This window comes from Leptonychotes weddellii, chromosome 10, assembly GCF_054177405.1.
Source record: "Leptonychotes weddellii isolate Sample4059 chromosome 10, ASM5417740v2, whole genome shotgun sequence".
Taxonomy (NCBI): Eukaryota; Metazoa; Chordata; class Mammalia; order Carnivora; family Phocidae; genus Leptonychotes; species Leptonychotes weddellii.
Genome location: NC_138378.1, coordinates 43,417,578 through 43,434,641, shown reverse-complemented (window position 1 = coordinate 43,434,641; position 17,064 = coordinate 43,417,578). Strand labels below are relative to the sequence as shown.

The following is a 17,064-nucleotide window of genomic DNA, read 5'->3' as shown; positions in this document are numbered from 1 at the left end:
GGGGGAGAAGCTGTGTCCTTGCCCGAACTGTTTCCTGTGTCAATGGGCACGGCCTTCCTCCCCTGGGGGACATCTGAGCTGTGAGGGTGCAGTTTCCAATACCTCGTTTAGACAACAGCTCAGAAAGAATTGCCCCCAGCCTCTTGTGTTACTCATGGCCTTCTTGAGCATTCAGGCCAGGAGAAGAAGGGGCAGTGGGGAAAGCAACAAGCACTGGTGAGGGGCTCTGTGGGTTGGTCCCCAGCACAGACTCCCCTGCAGGTGCCAAGGCAGTGAGCACCAGTCACGTTGCATTTGCAGGTTTCTTCCTTGATGGTGAGTGCTGCTGGGAATAAATCTCTGACGCAGAGGGGAGACAGGCTGCCCACAGCTCTGTTCTTCACCCCCAAAGCCTGGCAAACTGCTGGTTTGTGTCTTGTAGGAAAACAGTCGATTACAGAAGGAGATTATTGAAGTTGTGGAAAAGCTTTCGGAATCAGAGAAGCTGGTCTTGAAACTGCAGAATGACCTGGAGTTTGTGTTGAAGGACAAGGCAAGTCCTTTTGCTGATTCTGAGTCTCTGGGTCCTGGGTAAAAAGTGTCAGGGACTTGAAAAAGAATACATAGCTGAGTGAATTCAGTTGTTTCCTACTACAATTCTAGAATGGAGAGAAAATCAGCAGGGCAACTTTCCTTCTGTTTCCTTCCTCTTTGTGCCAGTGCAGGGGTACTGGTACACCCTGGTGACACCATGCCTGCTGAACATTTAGTGACAGTGCCATCTGCACAGACCCCTGTGATGGGTTCTCAGCGGTGAGGGGCACAGAGGAGAGCTCCATGTCCATCATGAGGTGCCCCCATCTGGCCCTACCCTTCACCTAGAGTAAAGAAGGGGAGGAGAAGTGCTGCACAGAGAAGTCCAGGCAGGGGGTGTCCCAGGCAGCTGAGGCAGGAATGCACCCCAGGCTCCAGTTGGGAGTATGACCACCTTCCACAAATTCAGAGCATCCTTTTGCCTTGAGATCTTTTAAACGAGAGGAGGGAGGAGGAGGAGGGGGGATGGAAGGCTATACTTGGAGATGCTGAGCCTAGTGGGAGGAACATGAGAGGGTGATAGCACACATTCTACCTGGCCTGAGGTCCTGTCTGTCATTTTCCTGTGTGGGTCTGACTTTTAGCTGGAGCCACAGAGCACAGAGCTCCTGGCCCAGGAGGAGCGGTTCGAGGAGGTCTTAAAGGAGTATGAGCTCAAGTGCCGGGTACGTGCCCCACCCAACCCCCTTTGCCATCCTGAGCCATCACATTGCCTTTGTCTTGCCCTGGGACCATTGCTCTTGTCTTTGGTGCATGGAGCCCTCATGCACCCCTGCCCCACACACCCCCAGCCCACTTTGCAGCAAGAGCGATGGTGCTGGGGAGGGTACTAAGAGCTTGGCCTTCCAGAGACTGCCTGGTGCCAGAAGGCCATGTAGCCCTCTTGTAGCCATGCCTGCTAAGAACAGGGTATGGAGCCCATGAGACGGTGGGTGGTGCAGGTCATCAGGGTCTGACTGGTTTAGACCTGGATAGTGGTGTGCAGGCCTTGTACTTCGCCTTCCTGCCTAGGAGCGGCCTGTCATTCATGGCGGGCCACATTCCTGGCCTCCACATGAATGGTAGAAGGTCAGCAGGAGCATCCTTGTATGAGCAGAGCAGGTGGAGCTTCTGATCTCGGCCTGTGTTCTACTGACGGGACCTCCAAGTCTCATGTTCCATAAGGAGAGGGGACCCAACTTGCCTACGTGGTGCCCGTGCTCAGCCCCACCAGGGCAGGCCAAGGGTGCGAGACTGGCACCAGCTCTGAAGCCCCCCTCAGTGTTTGAAGGCACCATGCAGGTAGCCACACCTACCAGGGATCATCCATTCAGTTAGAGACACCACAGAGCAAGGCCTAGGTGATGAACCACGTCAGTGGTGCTGAAACATATCATGACCCTGTTACACTCTTAAAATTACCCAGGATCCCAACAGCTAAAACATTATTGTGTGATATTAAGGGTCTATTGCCAATTCACTTCTTAATGATTTCCCTCCAAATTAAAGTCAGAATTGACTTTGTTCCTGCTGCACGTTGCAACACCAGAGGATAAAGGTGAGTGCATGCTGTTCTGGAGTGTAATGTGACCTACTGCTTCCTGCCCCCTGCTCTTTCCTCCACTCCAAACCCTGAATACCAGGGTGCCCTTCTGAAAATCCTGTGTGTGGTCAGCTGTGGCACCCTCCTCCTAAACCTCCTCCTGGGCATATGCTGGGTTGGGGTTGGGGGTCTGTCGTGATGGTTGGATTGCAGTGACATGTCATGTTTCCTCCCTCGCTTTAAGCTTGTTGCCTTGATTTAGAGCCTGTAACTAACCATCAACTAATACATTACTTTAGTGCACTGGATCTTTCAAACACGCATAAACCCCATCTTTCTCTCACAGGACTCTGTTACTTAAAGAACTGTTATCATTTCACTTCTGCTTCTTCAAATTTGATTTTTTGAAACATCAGAAATATTGTACATATTAGTGTTAGTTAATCCATTTATTTAGAAATTGGTCTTTCCATTTTTTTACTATTTTTGGTTGTTTCAAACTTACATTTAGTGCATTAAAAAAAACCTTTTTATTGGAAAATAATTTCTAATACATGAAGTTACAAAAGTAAAAACAGTGGCAGGGACACCTGGATGCCCTTTGCCCATATTCACCTGTTGTTTACATCTTACTCTGTGTGCTCATTGCATACTTGCTCACTTGTGTGCTGTGTGTGGAAAATCACACAGTGATTTTCTGAACATCTGAGAAGGATTGACATGCATCATGGGGCCACTCCATCCCTCAGCAGGTCAGTGCGCATTTCCGAAGAACAGGCTTAGTCTTCCTACCTTGCAGAGGTGTGCAGGTGCGCTAGAGTTGATTGTTTAGTGCTCAGGAGTTTTGCCAGCTTCTTGTTAAATCTTTGATAGCTTGAAATCAGCTATGGTGGGAGTTACTTACACTACAGAAATGTGCAAAAGCCAGAAGTCTGGGCTTTTCTTCCTGAAGACCCCGCTTCCCATTCTGCCTAACTGTGGCACACTTAGTAACTTCATGATTCCCGCTGAGACAATACTTTAACCTGCTGGTCGTATTTCAGTTTTGTTAGTTAACTTAACAGTGTTCTTTAGAGCCTTTCCCCCTGCAGTACAGGATCCAGCATAGGGTCAGATGCTGCCTTTAGTTGTCATGAAACATTCTGTTTTAGACCATTCAGGCTGCTGTAACAGAAACGACATAGACTGGAGCCACAAGAGATTTCGTTCCCACAGTTCTCGAACCCAAGTAGTGAATTACAGAGACTACCCCAGTGGAGCTGCCTCACAAGATCACTTTATTTGTAGTAACAGGGAGATGGTTGGGAGTAATTAAAACACAGCCAAACAAGGGAAAGCAGGCTCCTTTTACTAGGGCTTGGGATGAATATTCAGAGGGAGATTTTCACATTATAATGAGGCTGAGGTAACTATGGGTCACTTCCGGCACTTTCTGATTCATCTGTAGTTGGGCCTCCTCAGATGCTGCTTTTTCCTTTCCAGCAGTTTATTAGTTTGTTTCTAAAAGGTAAGATTGACAGCGAGGCAGAAGGCTCTAGGAGTTTAGTTCCTAAAAGGTAAGATGGACAGTTAGGCAGAAGCTTCTACTAGAAATTTCCTGAGCCCTGGGGGTCAGGCCCAGCCCAGTGTCTGGTGACAGCTCTTTTCCTGGGACAGACTGAAAGCTGCCTTCAAGGGAGCTCTCTGGGGTCTCTAACACAAGGGCACTGATCCCATTCATGAGGCTCCGCCCTCATGACCTGATTACCTCCCAAAGCCCCACTCCCCCCCAACGCCTTCAAAATCTTCTCCTTGGGTGTGAGGATTTAACCTGCCAATTGGGGGTGGAGGGAAGGCACATCCAGTCTACAGCACTTTCCTACAGATTTTGTCTCTGACGTGGGTATTTTTATTTTTTAATTTAATTTATTTTTATTTTTATTTATTTATTTTTAAGATTGTATTTATTTATTTGACAGACACAGAGAGAGAGGGAAAACAAGCAGGGGGAGTGGGAGAGGGAGAAGCAGGCTGCCCGCAGAGCAGGGTGCCAGATGCGGGGCTCGATCCCAGGACCCTGGGATCATGACCTGAGCCAAAGGCAGACACTTAACAGCTGAGCCACCCAGGCACCCCTGACATGGGTATTTTTAAAGTGATATCTTTAAACATTCTTATTTTGTCTTTTTCTGATATTTCCTTTGGATTAAATTGAGATTAGGTGTTCTCAGCGGGACAGCATAGGTGATGTTAATTTTTGATCACCTGGTCAAGGTGTTACCTAATTTCCCCACTGTATAATTACTGGGTTGTTTTTTTTTTTTTTTCTCCAGTGCAACTAATGATCAGTCAGTGGGGAGACACGTAAAGACCACATAAACATCCTGCTCTTCATCAGAATTTTCCCCGGATTTAGTGTCCACTTCAGTCTTTACCACAGTGATTGCCAAATGATGCTTTCCCAAGCCCAGCACCCACTCCATACCTATCAGCTGACCCTTGGAATTCTCCCGTGAGCCAGAGGAGTCCTGCTTCTCTGCTCTTTGCTACTGGAGCATCACTGCCTCTGGGCTGACGGTGTTTTTAGTCAGTCTCCGGAGGTAGAGACAACCTTCAGCCTTCCCTGCAGGGCATCATCCAGCCTTTCCAAAGTCACTGCTCGGTGTTTCCCTGTACTTTGTGACCAGGATATTTGTTAGCAAGGAAACCATGCTTTCCCTTGTTGCCAAATCCTCTTTCTACTTAACTGTCATTTTAGCTTTTTGTCATTTCCTTCAGCTCTCTCCATTTCCTTGGTGAGGCTGCCTTTGGTTAAAGGGGAGTGTAAAATGTTAATCAGAGTTCTCTGTGGTTTCATGTTTCTGCTGTTGCTTTAGGTGGACATTGTAATGGAGGAGCGTGTCCTTGGTCAGAAACCCCAAATGCACATTTTCCTTTTCTGCATTTTCAGTTACCGATGCGATGCTTGGGTGTCCCCAAATTCATGTGTTGAAGCCTAGTCCTGCAATGTGACTGTGTTAGGATGTGGTGGGCCTTTGAGAGGTCATTAGGTCATGAGGGTGGAGCCCAGTGGAAGGTATTCGTGCTTTACGTAAGGGGTCCCAGAGAGCTCCCCCATCTGTCCCACCATGTAAGGACGCAAGAAAAGACATCTCCGACCCAGGAAGCCCTCACCAGACACTAAATCTGTCTGCATCTCGATCATGGACTCTAACCTCCAGAACTATGAGAACTAAATTTCTGTTCTTGATAAGCCCTGTCTGTGGTATTTTGTGATAGCAGCCCAAATGGACTGACACACACACCAACCCCTAACTGACGTCCCCACCATTATCCGTCCCTGGGTGGTTCTTCATCCCCCCCTTACATGTGTGCTTACTTGGGCCCAGCCAGCCTGCTGGCACCCCCTTCCTCTCTGATGCTTCCCAGTGCTGCTGTTGAAGTCCCACCCTCCCCTCAGACCCTTAGTACTACAGAATTACGGCAATGGACTTGTTGCCTTTCCTGGCTGGTACAGTAGTACCTTTGGCACCCATAGGCACCCCAAGTAAATGTGAGTCCCTGTGGAAATAGGTGCCTGGCTCCCCAGCCCCACCAGACACCCTCTGTGTAGAGCTGGGGCCCACGGCTCGTGCCCAGGATGGTGCATGTCACCCTCATCAGTTAGAACTGGTGATGCTCCCTGCTGTGTCCTCCAAGCAGAGAAGTCTATGCCCTGCATAACACCTAATAAAACCTGCTTTTTGGCGCTGCTGGATTTGTGGGATGTGTGTATGTTTTCAAAATACTCAATACAAGGTACACATGTAATTTTAAGTTTTCCCATAGGCACATTAAAGAGTGTAAAAAGAGGGGCGCCTGGGTGGCTCAGTCGTTAAGCATCTGCCTTCAGCTCAGGTTGTGATCCCGGGGTCCTGGGATCGAGCCCTGCATCGGTCTCCCTGCTCAGCGGGAAGCCTGCTTCTCCCTCTCCCACCCCCTCTGCTTGTGTTCCCTCTCCCGCTGTGTCTCTCTGTGTCAAATAAATAAATAAAATCTTTAAAAAAAAATGTAAAAAGAAATAGGTGACATCAATTTTAATAACATTTTATTTAATTCAATATTTCTACAATGTTACCATTATATCCGTTTTTTTGGATCCAGTCTTTGAAATTCGGTGTAGATTTTAGGCTACAGCACACCTCGATTCAGACTCACCGCACCTGAGATGCTTGGTGGCCTATGCACTGAGTGCTGCCTTCTTAGACATCCCAGGGCTAGAGCAGCAGTGACCACAGGCTGTGTCAGGAACCACGGGGTCCACGCTCTGTTCTGCACACTTGTCCCGAAGCTCTTACTTTCTGCCCTGCCCTTTCCCCCCAGACAGAACTGCTTCCTCCATGGGGAAAATTGTATGTTTGTCTAGGAGATTCTGAACGAGGTACAGTGACCCTGTGTGAATCTGCGCTTCTTGTGAGATCTGTGCAGAACCCGTCCCTTCTCCCACTGCCTAGAACTGCCAATGAGAGGCTCCTTCTCCAGGGGCATGCAGCCACAGGCCAGGCGCTGGCCTTCAGGAACAGTTTTGGGAAGATGAGGTCTACTCAATGAGAGCCGCCTGGAAAGGAAACTCAAATAGGATTAAAAAACCAGCAAGGGATGTGGAGGCTTGTGGATGTGCCGGGTGTCCATGTGGTCTTGGCTAGAGGGGCTATCCCAAAAGGAGAAGCTGGCTAGAAGCTGCACCCTTGGAAGACGGGGCATCACTTCTGCCATCCTGCAGGCTGGGGCAGACAGGGGCCTGTTGAGCTTCCAGGGCGGGGGGACATAGACCCAGAGTCAGGAGTGGACATGGCAACACACACAGCTGTGGTGTGCTAGCTGTGGGACCGTCTGAGAAAGTGGCTATAAACTCTACCCTTTCTAGCCGTTTAAAAATCAGGTGACCAGGTGTGCTTGTTGAGATGTGTTTCTTTCACGTGTGGACAGAATTACACTGGTTGCAAATGAGGCCCTTCCTCTGAAGCTTTCATGACCACCTACCAAGTCCCCCCACCTCCCCCAGTGTGCGTGCTCACTCAGACATCATCCTTTCTGTTTGGTAAGATCATCTTTGTTCTGTAGCCCTTGGTCTGAAGCACCTGGTATCCTCTTGGCTCAGTAGCTGTAGAAAGAACCGTTTGCAGATTCAACAGCAGCAGAGGAAAGAATCCCAGGACACATCCCAGGACATTGCTGCCTCACACCCACATCACAACATCACTGGAGTTTCAGCTGTTAATGGTTCTCTGTATTTTCTACATTTCTCTTCAGTTTCCACTCCACTATTTTTTTCTGAGCCCCTTCTGAATATCGAGTGCTCGAAAGTGGTGCAGGGTACTAGAAGGTCGAGAAGTGGCCCCTGCTTTCATTTGGCTCACCTGTCCTTAGGAAACAGGAATGCAGTTTTAAGCGTTGTGTGCTGGAAGTCAGGGCCTGACACCTGACTGCTCCCTCAGCGGGCTGGCTCCACACTGCCCCATTCCTCACCGCCCCTCAGGTGGCCACACTGGCTGCAGGGGGTGTCTGGCTGTACCCCACAGGACCTGCAGGACCGCAACGACGAGCTGCAGGCTGCACTGGAAGGCCTGCGAGCACAGCTGCCCCCGAGTTGGCATGGCCGGCCCCACGCACAGCCAGAGGAACGGCTGCCCCCTGGACACGGGCCAGCAGGTAGGAGCCCAGTCCCAGGAGGTGACAGCTTGTGCGCTCCTGCTGTGGGAGAGCAGAGGCTGGTGGCAGGGGGTGTCTATCTTCCCCCACTGCACAAGCTTCCCCCTGGTCCCGGGGGACTCTGCAGGAGGGGGGCCAGCTGCCCGGCATGTCAGGCCTCCAAGGGATCACATGCCCTTCGGACTGCCACATGTGGGAGAAGGGCCTGTAACCCAAGGCCAGGGACAATACCCAGAGGCCCAAGGGAGGAAGATGGTAAGGATTTTACCATTTGGGTAGAGTGGTGAAGGTTATGATGACCTGGTAGTGACCTCAGGACAGGCATGTCCTAGTGGGCCTCTTGGGTTATGGGGAGGATCCAGAGAGATGCCCTAGGATGAGCATTCAGCAGGGGTCGGACATAGTCATCGAGGGAAGGGAGGAGAGGGGAGGCTGGGAGTGAGCAGGGTGGTGGTCTCCCAGCCCTGCTCAGAGCACGATGTCTGGTCTTGGGTCTGTGACAGCTCTCAGAGGGAAGGTAAATGCGTAAAATGTATCAGGGACTCCTGGTATTCACAGAGGCCTCATGTGGACTGCAGCAGACAGGGCTGATGTTTACTCCCTCGATGGTGTGGAAAGGGTCGAGGTGGGGTGTGGCTGTGGCACCCTGGAAGGGCCGGCTCCACCTGCCTGTGCACAGCACTGATGCTGAAGGAGTTACTTGACAATAAAGACCAGAGCTTCACGCTCCTTAACTCTTCAGCCTGTGAGGTTTGAGACAAGCTCCAGGCACGAAGAGGCGCAGTTATTGGCTCCTTCTAGAGACTAGAATTGGGGGGTGGGGTTCAGATGCCACAGCTGTCCTTCAGGTTTCCATGGTCCTTCTGGAGGACAGGGTGGGTTTGGCTGATTGCCACCTTTCCTAGAAGTTGCATGGGGTGGGCACCATGCAAATTTACATGCTGCATGCGGTTCCATGTGCACCGCTGCTGGTGAGGGGCCTGTGGGGACCACCGGGACCACCCCGCCCCCAGCCACGTGGCTACCTCCACTGACCATGTACCACAGCAGAGTCAGCCCCTCAGAGAGCATCTTGTTCTCATCTACAACCCTTAGAGCAGTCAGAGTTCCTATATTGTCCTAAAGCTGTTTACCTAATGAAACAGGAAAAAGGGGGGCACCTGGGTGGCTCAGTCGGTTAGAACTTGATTTCGGCTCAGGTCATGATTGCAGGGTCATGAGATTGAGCCCAGCCTTGGGCTCTGCACTCAGCACGGAGTCTGCTTGAGATTCTCTCCCTCTTCCTCCACCCCTCCCCCTGCACATGGTCTCTCTCCCTCTCCCTCTTTCTCTTTTTCTCAAATAAAATAAATGAGATCTTGGGAAAAAAAAAAAGAATAAAGTTTGTACCTAAGAGAGCCAACATGGGAACCAAGTGGGGCTTTCTGTGCACTGGGTCCAGCTTCCTCAGTCCCTTAAGGGGATCCCCTCACAGCATCTTCTTTAGTGGAGTCTGATGACTTCCAAGACCTGCTGTCCTGACTGTCCTCAGCTGGGAGGTGTTGGGGTACGGCCAGCACACCGGACAACATCACATCCCCAGATTAGTGTTACACATGGCCAGGTGGGCAGCCTGGCCACAGGGAAGGGGGAGAGGATTGCTACCTCCCTTTGTCCCTGGAGGAGTGTGGGATGCATGGAACATGGGACCCTTGTCAAGAGCTGCCAACCATAACCCAGGGATCAGCAGAGCTAGGGACCCATACCTTGGGTGGCCCTTGTCCAGAAGACCTTGGACTGTGGCACCAGAAGGCAGCCCCAGCCTCTGTGTCATCACTGATCCCGCACCAGGGCCCTTTCTCCTCCCCTTTGCCCCCCCACCACCCTCCATCTGAACACAGAAGTCCCGTCTGCCCCTTCAAAGGAGGAGGGTTCTGCTGCCACAGGGGAGTTTTGGTAGAAGGGCTGTGGGGTCCTGGCGGCCTTGCCCTCAGTACTTCCAGGTGGAGCCACTCCTACCAGCTGCTCGTGCACCTGGGCCTACTTGGCCAGAACCAGGTGGCAGTTCCGGTTTACAGGGCATCGGCTGCTTGCTTTCCTGAGGTGCTTATCCTGACTTCTCTCGGCCCCATGGCCCTCACTCTGTCGTTTTTTTTCATGGCAAATCGTTAAGGCGTGTGTCATCTCCCTTCACTTCCCCAGCCCCAGACCAGCACAAAACCTGAGCAGTGGCCAAAACTCACATTTTGAGTCAGCCCTTTGGCATGTTACTCAGTAGCACCAGAAATGCCTGGTGCCCCGGGGGGTGCTTGCAGTTCCACAGGCACCTCGCAAAATGAGCTGCAAGGACGTCTGACATGGTCAGTGAGGAGAATCCTCTGGAACAAGGGGTCACTCATGTACTCTGTCCTGTGATCTGTCAGAACTTTGACTCCATGAGTATTTACTGTGTTTAACATATTGAAAACCCATGTTATTATCATGTAGTAGTAAGTAACATAAAGTCTCTAAGAAAAGGGCATAGCTAGAATAAAAAGCTTGAAAAAATGAGGCTCATAGTGCCTCATCGTAAAGCACTGACTGTCTGCAACAGGTCACACTCGTTGCTCGGTCTTCCCAGTCCCTCTGTGTGCCTGGCATCATCGAGGAACAGAATTCAGGGGGCAGTAAACGTACCATGTACAGCATCTTTTAGGGAATCCAAGGGCCTGACAGATCTTGCAGGGAGCCTCCTGGTTATATCTTTGGGTAATGTGTGTTCTGGCAAAGACTCGGAATGCTGATTTCTGAAGAGCTCCTACCTTGAGAGCTAAGCATAGTAGATTGCTTGTGGAAACCCACGAGGGTTGGTTGTCTCTGCCAGCACAGCATTCCTCTTGCAGAAAAGGCCCATGGAGGGTTGTGCGTGGTCAGGGGCATGGTAGCAGATGACTAGGCTGAATACTCAGTGCTGGCCAAATGTCGGATCGGAGGGCTGGGAACGGCCTACGGCATCCTCGGCAGGACAGAAACAGGAATGTCTCTTTGTTTGCAGGCATCATCTCATTTGTTGGTGATTCCATTCCAGTGAGTTTAGAAACAGAGATAATGATGGAGCAGGTGAAGGAACACTGCCAAGACCTCAAGATCCAGCTGGAGACCAAGGTCAGGGGGAGTGAGGGCGGCCACAGGGACACAAAGAAGCTTCCTGCTGCGTGCTGGAAAGCCTTGCTCGGCCGTGCATGTTTCCGCATGCACACGTGTGTCCTAGATCCTGCGCCCCTTAGGAAGCCCGCTCAGGGGGACAGGAGATTGTGGGGAAATGTAAAGAAAATGAACATTTTGCCTCACACCTTCTTTGGAAGGAGGCAGGAGATAAGGAATGACCAGTAAAGGGAGGGAGTGGGGTTATGTGTACCCAAGTGTCATAGGGGTCGTCGCACTGAGGCCAGACCTTGCTGCCCACTCTGCCATCAGGGAATCAGAGCTCCCATCTGTGTTCTAAGCTGATGCGACCCTGGGATTGCCCTTTGTGGGGTACTCCGTGGCCTTGTGACCAGGACCCTGGCTGAGTCTGTCTTTTTAGATGAACTTGTCTTCTGCTCTGTTAGCAGATCGTGGTGGGGTTTTGTTAAGAGACATGTCCACGACTTGTTTCCACGATTTGTTATCAGGCGTAAGAGTAGCAGCAAGGTGGGAGTGCCTGTCCTGTGCTTGTGCCTCTGGGCTCCCTGGGATGCATTAGCTGGAAACTCCTGCAGTAGCCGTGCCCTGGGGGCTGGAGGATGTTCAGAGCCACCCCTGGTCTCATGAAGGCTCCCCAGTTCTCTCAGTTGTCCCACCATCTGCCCTCCAGGTGGCCTGGCCAGGCGCCTGGCCTAACGTGATCCCAGTCTCCGTTCCCCACCTGCTGGACCTGCCTCCGGGGGCCCTTGTGAAGGTTATGGGAGACAAGGGAAGCCCGAGGCCACACTGCGCCCTGGGAGGGGCTCCACTGTCCTTAGCGCCGCTCTTTCTGTTCACAGGCCTGTGCACTGCTTTGGGTCTGGGCCACCATTCTTTGGGTGTTGTGCCTAGAAGTCTGGTATTTCTGTGTTGTGTTGCCCAGTAAGTCATTTTCAGGACCTCCTGATGGACACTGCTCACATTTCTCTTTTCAGGTAAATTCTTACGAGAGGGAAATGGAGCTGATGAGGAGAGACTTCACGAAGGAGAGGGAGCAGATGCAGCAGGCCTTCAGGCTTGAGGTCCACGTGCTGGAGTGCCGGAGGGCTGACCTGGAGGTGCTGCTCGGGAAGTCTCAGGAGCTCATCCGAGGCCTGCAGGACCAGCTCCAGCGGGCGGCCTGTGGCCCTCTGCCGGAGAGGGCGGGGTTGGGGCAGTGCTGCATTCAGGCACTATCTGGCCCAGCCGGGCGGCTGGCCCGAGAGCAGGACCCACCGGAGCAGGGACAGCACCAGAGGCATCGGAACGAGCTGCAGCGAGTCAGGTCAGGCACTGCGTCCTTTCAGGGTCTTACAGTTAGGGGTTCTTGCCAAGAACCCAGATTTGAAACTGCATCAGGAAACTGCTCAGAATTATAGTACCTGCTAACGGGGTGCTTTTTTTCAGGGCAGGTAGGTGAGCATTGAAAGAACAGGTCAGGGGCACCTGGGTGGCTCAGTCAGTTAAGTGTTAGACTCTTGGTTTTGGCTCAGGTCATGATATCAGGGACACGGGATCGAGCCCCAGATCAGACTTCATGCTCAGTGCCGTCTGCTTGAGATTCTCTGTCTTCCTCTCTCTTTTCCCCTCCCTGTGCTCACAGCGCACTACCCCCCCAAAATAATAAATATATAAAATATTTTTTTAAAAAAAGAAAGAACAGGTCATCAGGTAAGGATTGTTCTTTCGTATTAAAAATATCTGTTAACTAAAGCTTAAGAGTTAAAATTCCTTGTAGAATTTTGCCTCATACTTGCAAAGGGCAGTATGTTCTTCCTTTAATCTTCCTTTAATATCTCATTTAATTTTCTAGCACATGAGCAGATGGATGGAAGGTCTAAAACCCCTAAAACAATGGGAAAGACAAATAATTTGGGTTGGTGAGGTTCTTGGAAAGGCCAAAAGGTGTGAGCAAAGGAGAGGAAAGATTTATTTGGAAAACTGGGATATGGCATTTTGTGTCAAACAGTGTCATAGTGACATGAGAAATACCCATGTGTTCATTCCTTGTCGAGTGGGTCTGACTTGGTAGAGTGAAATGACTAGTTATCTTAGCCATGGCGCTGGTCAGTCAGCCCCTCCGTGTCTTGTGGGGAGTCTTGGACCCATCCAGTTCAGGAGGGGATGACTACACCAGCATATGTTGACCCAGGGCTGAGCGGATGGGTCACAGTGGAGTGGCCCACTGCACCGTGCTCCTCACAGAGGGCTTATGTAGGGCTCGGTGGGGTTCGGTGTTGGAGCTGAGTGCATGTGGCCTCAGTCACCCCCTGATTGCAAGATGTCGACAGCCTTTATATAGAGACTATGCCCTCCAACCTGGGTGGGATGCGCTCTCCCCTTTGGCTCAGTGATTGGAGTTAGCCTGAGTACGTAGGATGTGCTGTGAAAGAACCAGACTGGCCCCCAAGTCTGTGGGTGCTCCTCCCTCCCTGGACTCCATATGACACCAGTGGAAGGGCCCTGGGCCCGTGGGGGCTGACGGGAACTGTCGCTCTCCTACAGGATGATAAAGGTCATTTTTAAGTCATGTGCTTCCTCTGAGCTTTAAGTTATTTTCTCTTAAACCCCAGAGCTATGCGATAAGGGACTTGACCCAAGTCCCTCTAGACCCTACTGGCAGCAGATGGGCCGGTGCATGGTAGCCCCTTCCACCAGCCTGCGCCATCCATCCGGAGGACCTGCTTGCTGTTCACAGTCCTTCCCCACGCTGGACCTAGAGCCACATCCGGCCACATGTCCTGTTCTCAGGCTGGCACCAGCCACAAAGAACATGTCCTTAGTGCCCTCACCTCGGCTGGGACTCCATTCTCCCAGGGCTGTGAAGGCCTGGTGCCCAGCAACTTACCAGATTTTCAAGGGTAGCTTTGAACTGTAGGTGAGAGCCACACATCTCACTAAAGTTTTAGACCAGCACTGTCCTTAGTACTTCCTGTGATGGGGGACATGTCCTGTATCTTCTTCATCCATGATGGCAGCCACCAGCCACACATGGCTGCTGAGCCCTGGACATGTGGCCTGCATGACTCAGATACTGAATTTTTATCCTATTTAGTTATAATCAACTTACACTTAACAGTCACATGTGTGAATGGTTTCGTGTCAGCTTCTGTATGTAGAACCCAACCGTACTGAGGGCAGATCCTCCGATAGACCCTCTACAGAGGGTCCCAGGGCATGGATGGAACGCTGGGGTGCATGGGGGTGAGGGGACAGAGCAGGCCAGGCAGAGGAGGTCCGTGGTCAGGACAAGAGGAGCCTGTGAGGAGGCCTTTCCAACCTGGGGGTAGGACTGGGCCTGAGCTGTGCCCACAGCGCCTGTGACGTGCTCTGTTTCTGTAGGAAAGAGGCCGAAGTTGTGCTGAACTACGAGCTCTCAAGGATGGAAGCCCAGCAGGCTGCCCACTGTAAGCACTTTGCGCTGCAGCCTCAGCAGGAGAAGGAAGAGGTGCTCCAGAGAGCCCTGCTGCAAGTCCACGAGGTGACAGAGCAGCATGACCAGGAGAAGGAGCGGAGGGCGGGCAGGGGGGAGGAGCCCCACCCACGCTGGGGAAGTCAGCAGCGGAAGCTGCAGGAGCTGGTAGGCAAGGAACAGGCAGAGTTTTGCAGGTCCTCTGCCCTGGAGGAGGAGAAGCTGGAGCTCACCTGTAGGAAACAAGTGGGAAGACCTGTATGGGCAGCAGACATGCTGTGGGCCTGCTGGAGGGACAGGCCAGCAGTGGCGGGTCGTGAGCAGGAGGGTGCAGGCAGGAGGGAGCAGCCACTGGCCTGGCTGGAACCTGGCGATGGGCGTGGCCATGGGCAAACCAGGTGCAGGCATGTGGATGCCCAGCAGAGCCCAGCCCTAGCCCCTGCCCTGGCCCGCAGAGGGCCTTTGGAGAGCCTTGGCCTCAGAGAGGATGGTCGGCATGTGCTCGTTGCCGAAGAGGTGGCTTCTCCTCCTCCTGAGAGGCGGGCACAGGTGCACCCATGTGGGGTAGACAGGAGAGCGGTTCTGGAGGAGCGAGTGCCTCTTGCCGGCAGCTCAGCTGGTGTGAGCCAGACTGAAGCCCAGGAGCTACTCTGGGGAACAGAAGGAGATGCCTCACCAGCCCAGCCCCCACCAGTGGGCAGAGGAGAGACTGAGAGGCAGCTGGCCATTCTGGAGCGAGCTGGGCATCTGAGTGAGGAGCTGGCCCCCACGGGCAGCCAGGGGCAGGCTGTGGCGGAGCAGGGCCAGCATGGGGAGAGCACCCTGGAGCAGGGGCTGCAGCACAGCAGGGACAAGGCCAAGGAGGGCACCTCGCTCTCCCAACCCCACCTCACTGGCCCCCAGGTGGCGGGGCAGGAGCAGCTTAAGGCCCTGCGGGAGGAAGAGGCCAACACGGCTCTGGAAAGAGAGAAGGACGACATGAAAACCAAACTTCTGCAGCTGGAAGAAGTCGTTCGGGTTCTTGAGAAAGAAGCAGATTCAAGAGAGAACAACAGGTTTGGTTTCTACCCATTCTTAGAATGTCAGGCTATATACCCTCTAACCTCTCACCTCCAGCTCCACTGCATGGGCCTCGTCACAGCTGCTGATGGGGATTATGTAACCCTCATGCCTGTGCAGGGGTCATAAGCCTGGCCCCGACCCCGGGGCATCCCACAGGTCACCACATGCCCAGTGAATGGGTGAGGGCAGAGCTGGGCCATTCTGGGCAGTTCGTCTGGCCTTGGTGTCCCCTGCTCCTGTCCTTAGGAAATTCTCGCTGGTCTTACAAGGACAAAGACAGACTGTGTTTGGAACCTTGCTTCAGTTCTGGGTCGCCTGAGCTCTCTTCCTGCTGACTTTGAGCAGGACCCACTACTTTGCCCCGCCAGCATGTGTGCCAGGCACTGTCCTTGAACTGCAAGTTCCTGAGCTTCCTGAGTGGAGCAACAGAGGAGGCTGTCCAGCCCAGACACCTCCTGGGAGGCTGGGGTGGGGCATGAGTGCCCAGGGGGGTTCAAGATGCTGCTGCAGTTGATGCCTTCAGGGGAAGCCTGAAGCTGGGGAGAAGGCCTCGAGATGTTGGTATGTGGGCCAAGTTCAGAGAGCTCTACAGTCCCCCTCAGGCATCAGCTCCTGCTACCTGGGTGACCACGGGCAGTTAGCTTCATTGAGTAAAAAGATTATGTGGGATTGACATGAAACCAAAAGGAAGAAATGTCAAGGCACCACCCAGCTTAAGAAAAAATACTAGCATAGCTAGAAGCCTCCTAGGCACCAGGCCTCCTCACCTCCTAGAGGTGCCATTACTTGATGTCCCTGCCTTTTATGTGGGTGTCTCTAAACCATAGAGCACTTTGTTTGTAGTGGCCTGACTTCTAAATTTTGTCACCCATGAAGTGCAGAGGGTGCCGTGCCCCCAAAGGGCATGGAGCACGAAATGAATGTAGAACACGCACTTACTATCCTGGATGCTCCATAGCAAGTCCCAGACACACACAGGCTGGTCTTGGGCCCTGCGGACACATCGTGGGTACCTGTTCTGCACACGAGTCTGTGGCAGGCCCCAGGCAAACACAGGGAGGGGCCTTAGGCACAGAAGCAGCCCAGCACCTTGAGTCTCACTCCCTTCCTGTTGACCCCACAGCTAAAGTCACAGTTGTATTCTCAGGAGGGTCTTCACTCCTTGACAGTGATTATGGGGCATCTTCTATGTGGGGGTACAGCTAGGGATAGCAGCAGGGTGCAAGACCGGTTTACGGCTTTCAGCCTCTGGGGGAGGTGCCGTGCTTCCTGCGTGTCTCAGTGTCAGGAAGAAACTCGCTGCCCTGTTTCAAATATGAGGAAACTTAAAGGCCATGCTGCTGAGACCATGTACATTTTCTAGGGACACGTGCACAATGGTGAAAGCCTAAGGGAGTATATAGAAACGACTGGGCCAAATTCAAGCCGGTAGTTTTCTTTCTGAGAGGTGAGGTGTTCAGATCTGGGAAGGCGGAGGAGGACCTGGGGCAGGAGCAGGCTTTGCCCAGGTTAGAGGGCCTTGGGGAATAAGGAGATGGCTGTGCAGAGGGGAATGTGAATAGGAACCGGCTCTTGTGGGTATGGGGAGGATTTTTGAGAGGCAGGCTGCTGGGGCCCTGAGCCGGGCAGCTGTGGAAACATGCTCTCGGTTAGCCAGGGAAAC

General features: G+C 52.5%; 1 protein-coding gene across 4 annotated transcripts in view; it reads left to right on the top strand.

The window, feature by feature from the left end:
* NINL (ninein like) overlaps nucleotides 1–17,064 on the top strand; it is a 132,178-nt gene that overhangs the window by 78,630 nt on the left and 36,484 nt on the right. For 2 of the 4 annotated variants that reach the window (XM_081833287.1, XM_081833286.1), the window contains exons 12-17: nucleotides 422–532; nucleotides 1,158–1,238; nucleotides 7,636–7,765; nucleotides 10,779–10,888; nucleotides 11,884–12,212; nucleotides 14,270–15,394. In XM_081833287.1, the coding sequence (XP_081689413.1) occupies nucleotides 422–532; nucleotides 1,158–1,238; nucleotides 7,636–7,765; nucleotides 10,779–10,888; nucleotides 11,884–12,212; nucleotides 14,270–15,394 (1,886 nt within the window). The remainder of the gene's footprint in view (nucleotides 1–421; nucleotides 533–1,157; nucleotides 1,239–7,635; nucleotides 7,766–10,778; nucleotides 10,889–11,883; nucleotides 12,213–14,269; nucleotides 15,395–17,064) is intronic. The other 2 variants (XM_081833288.1, XM_081833289.1) reach the window with 2 other exon arrangements.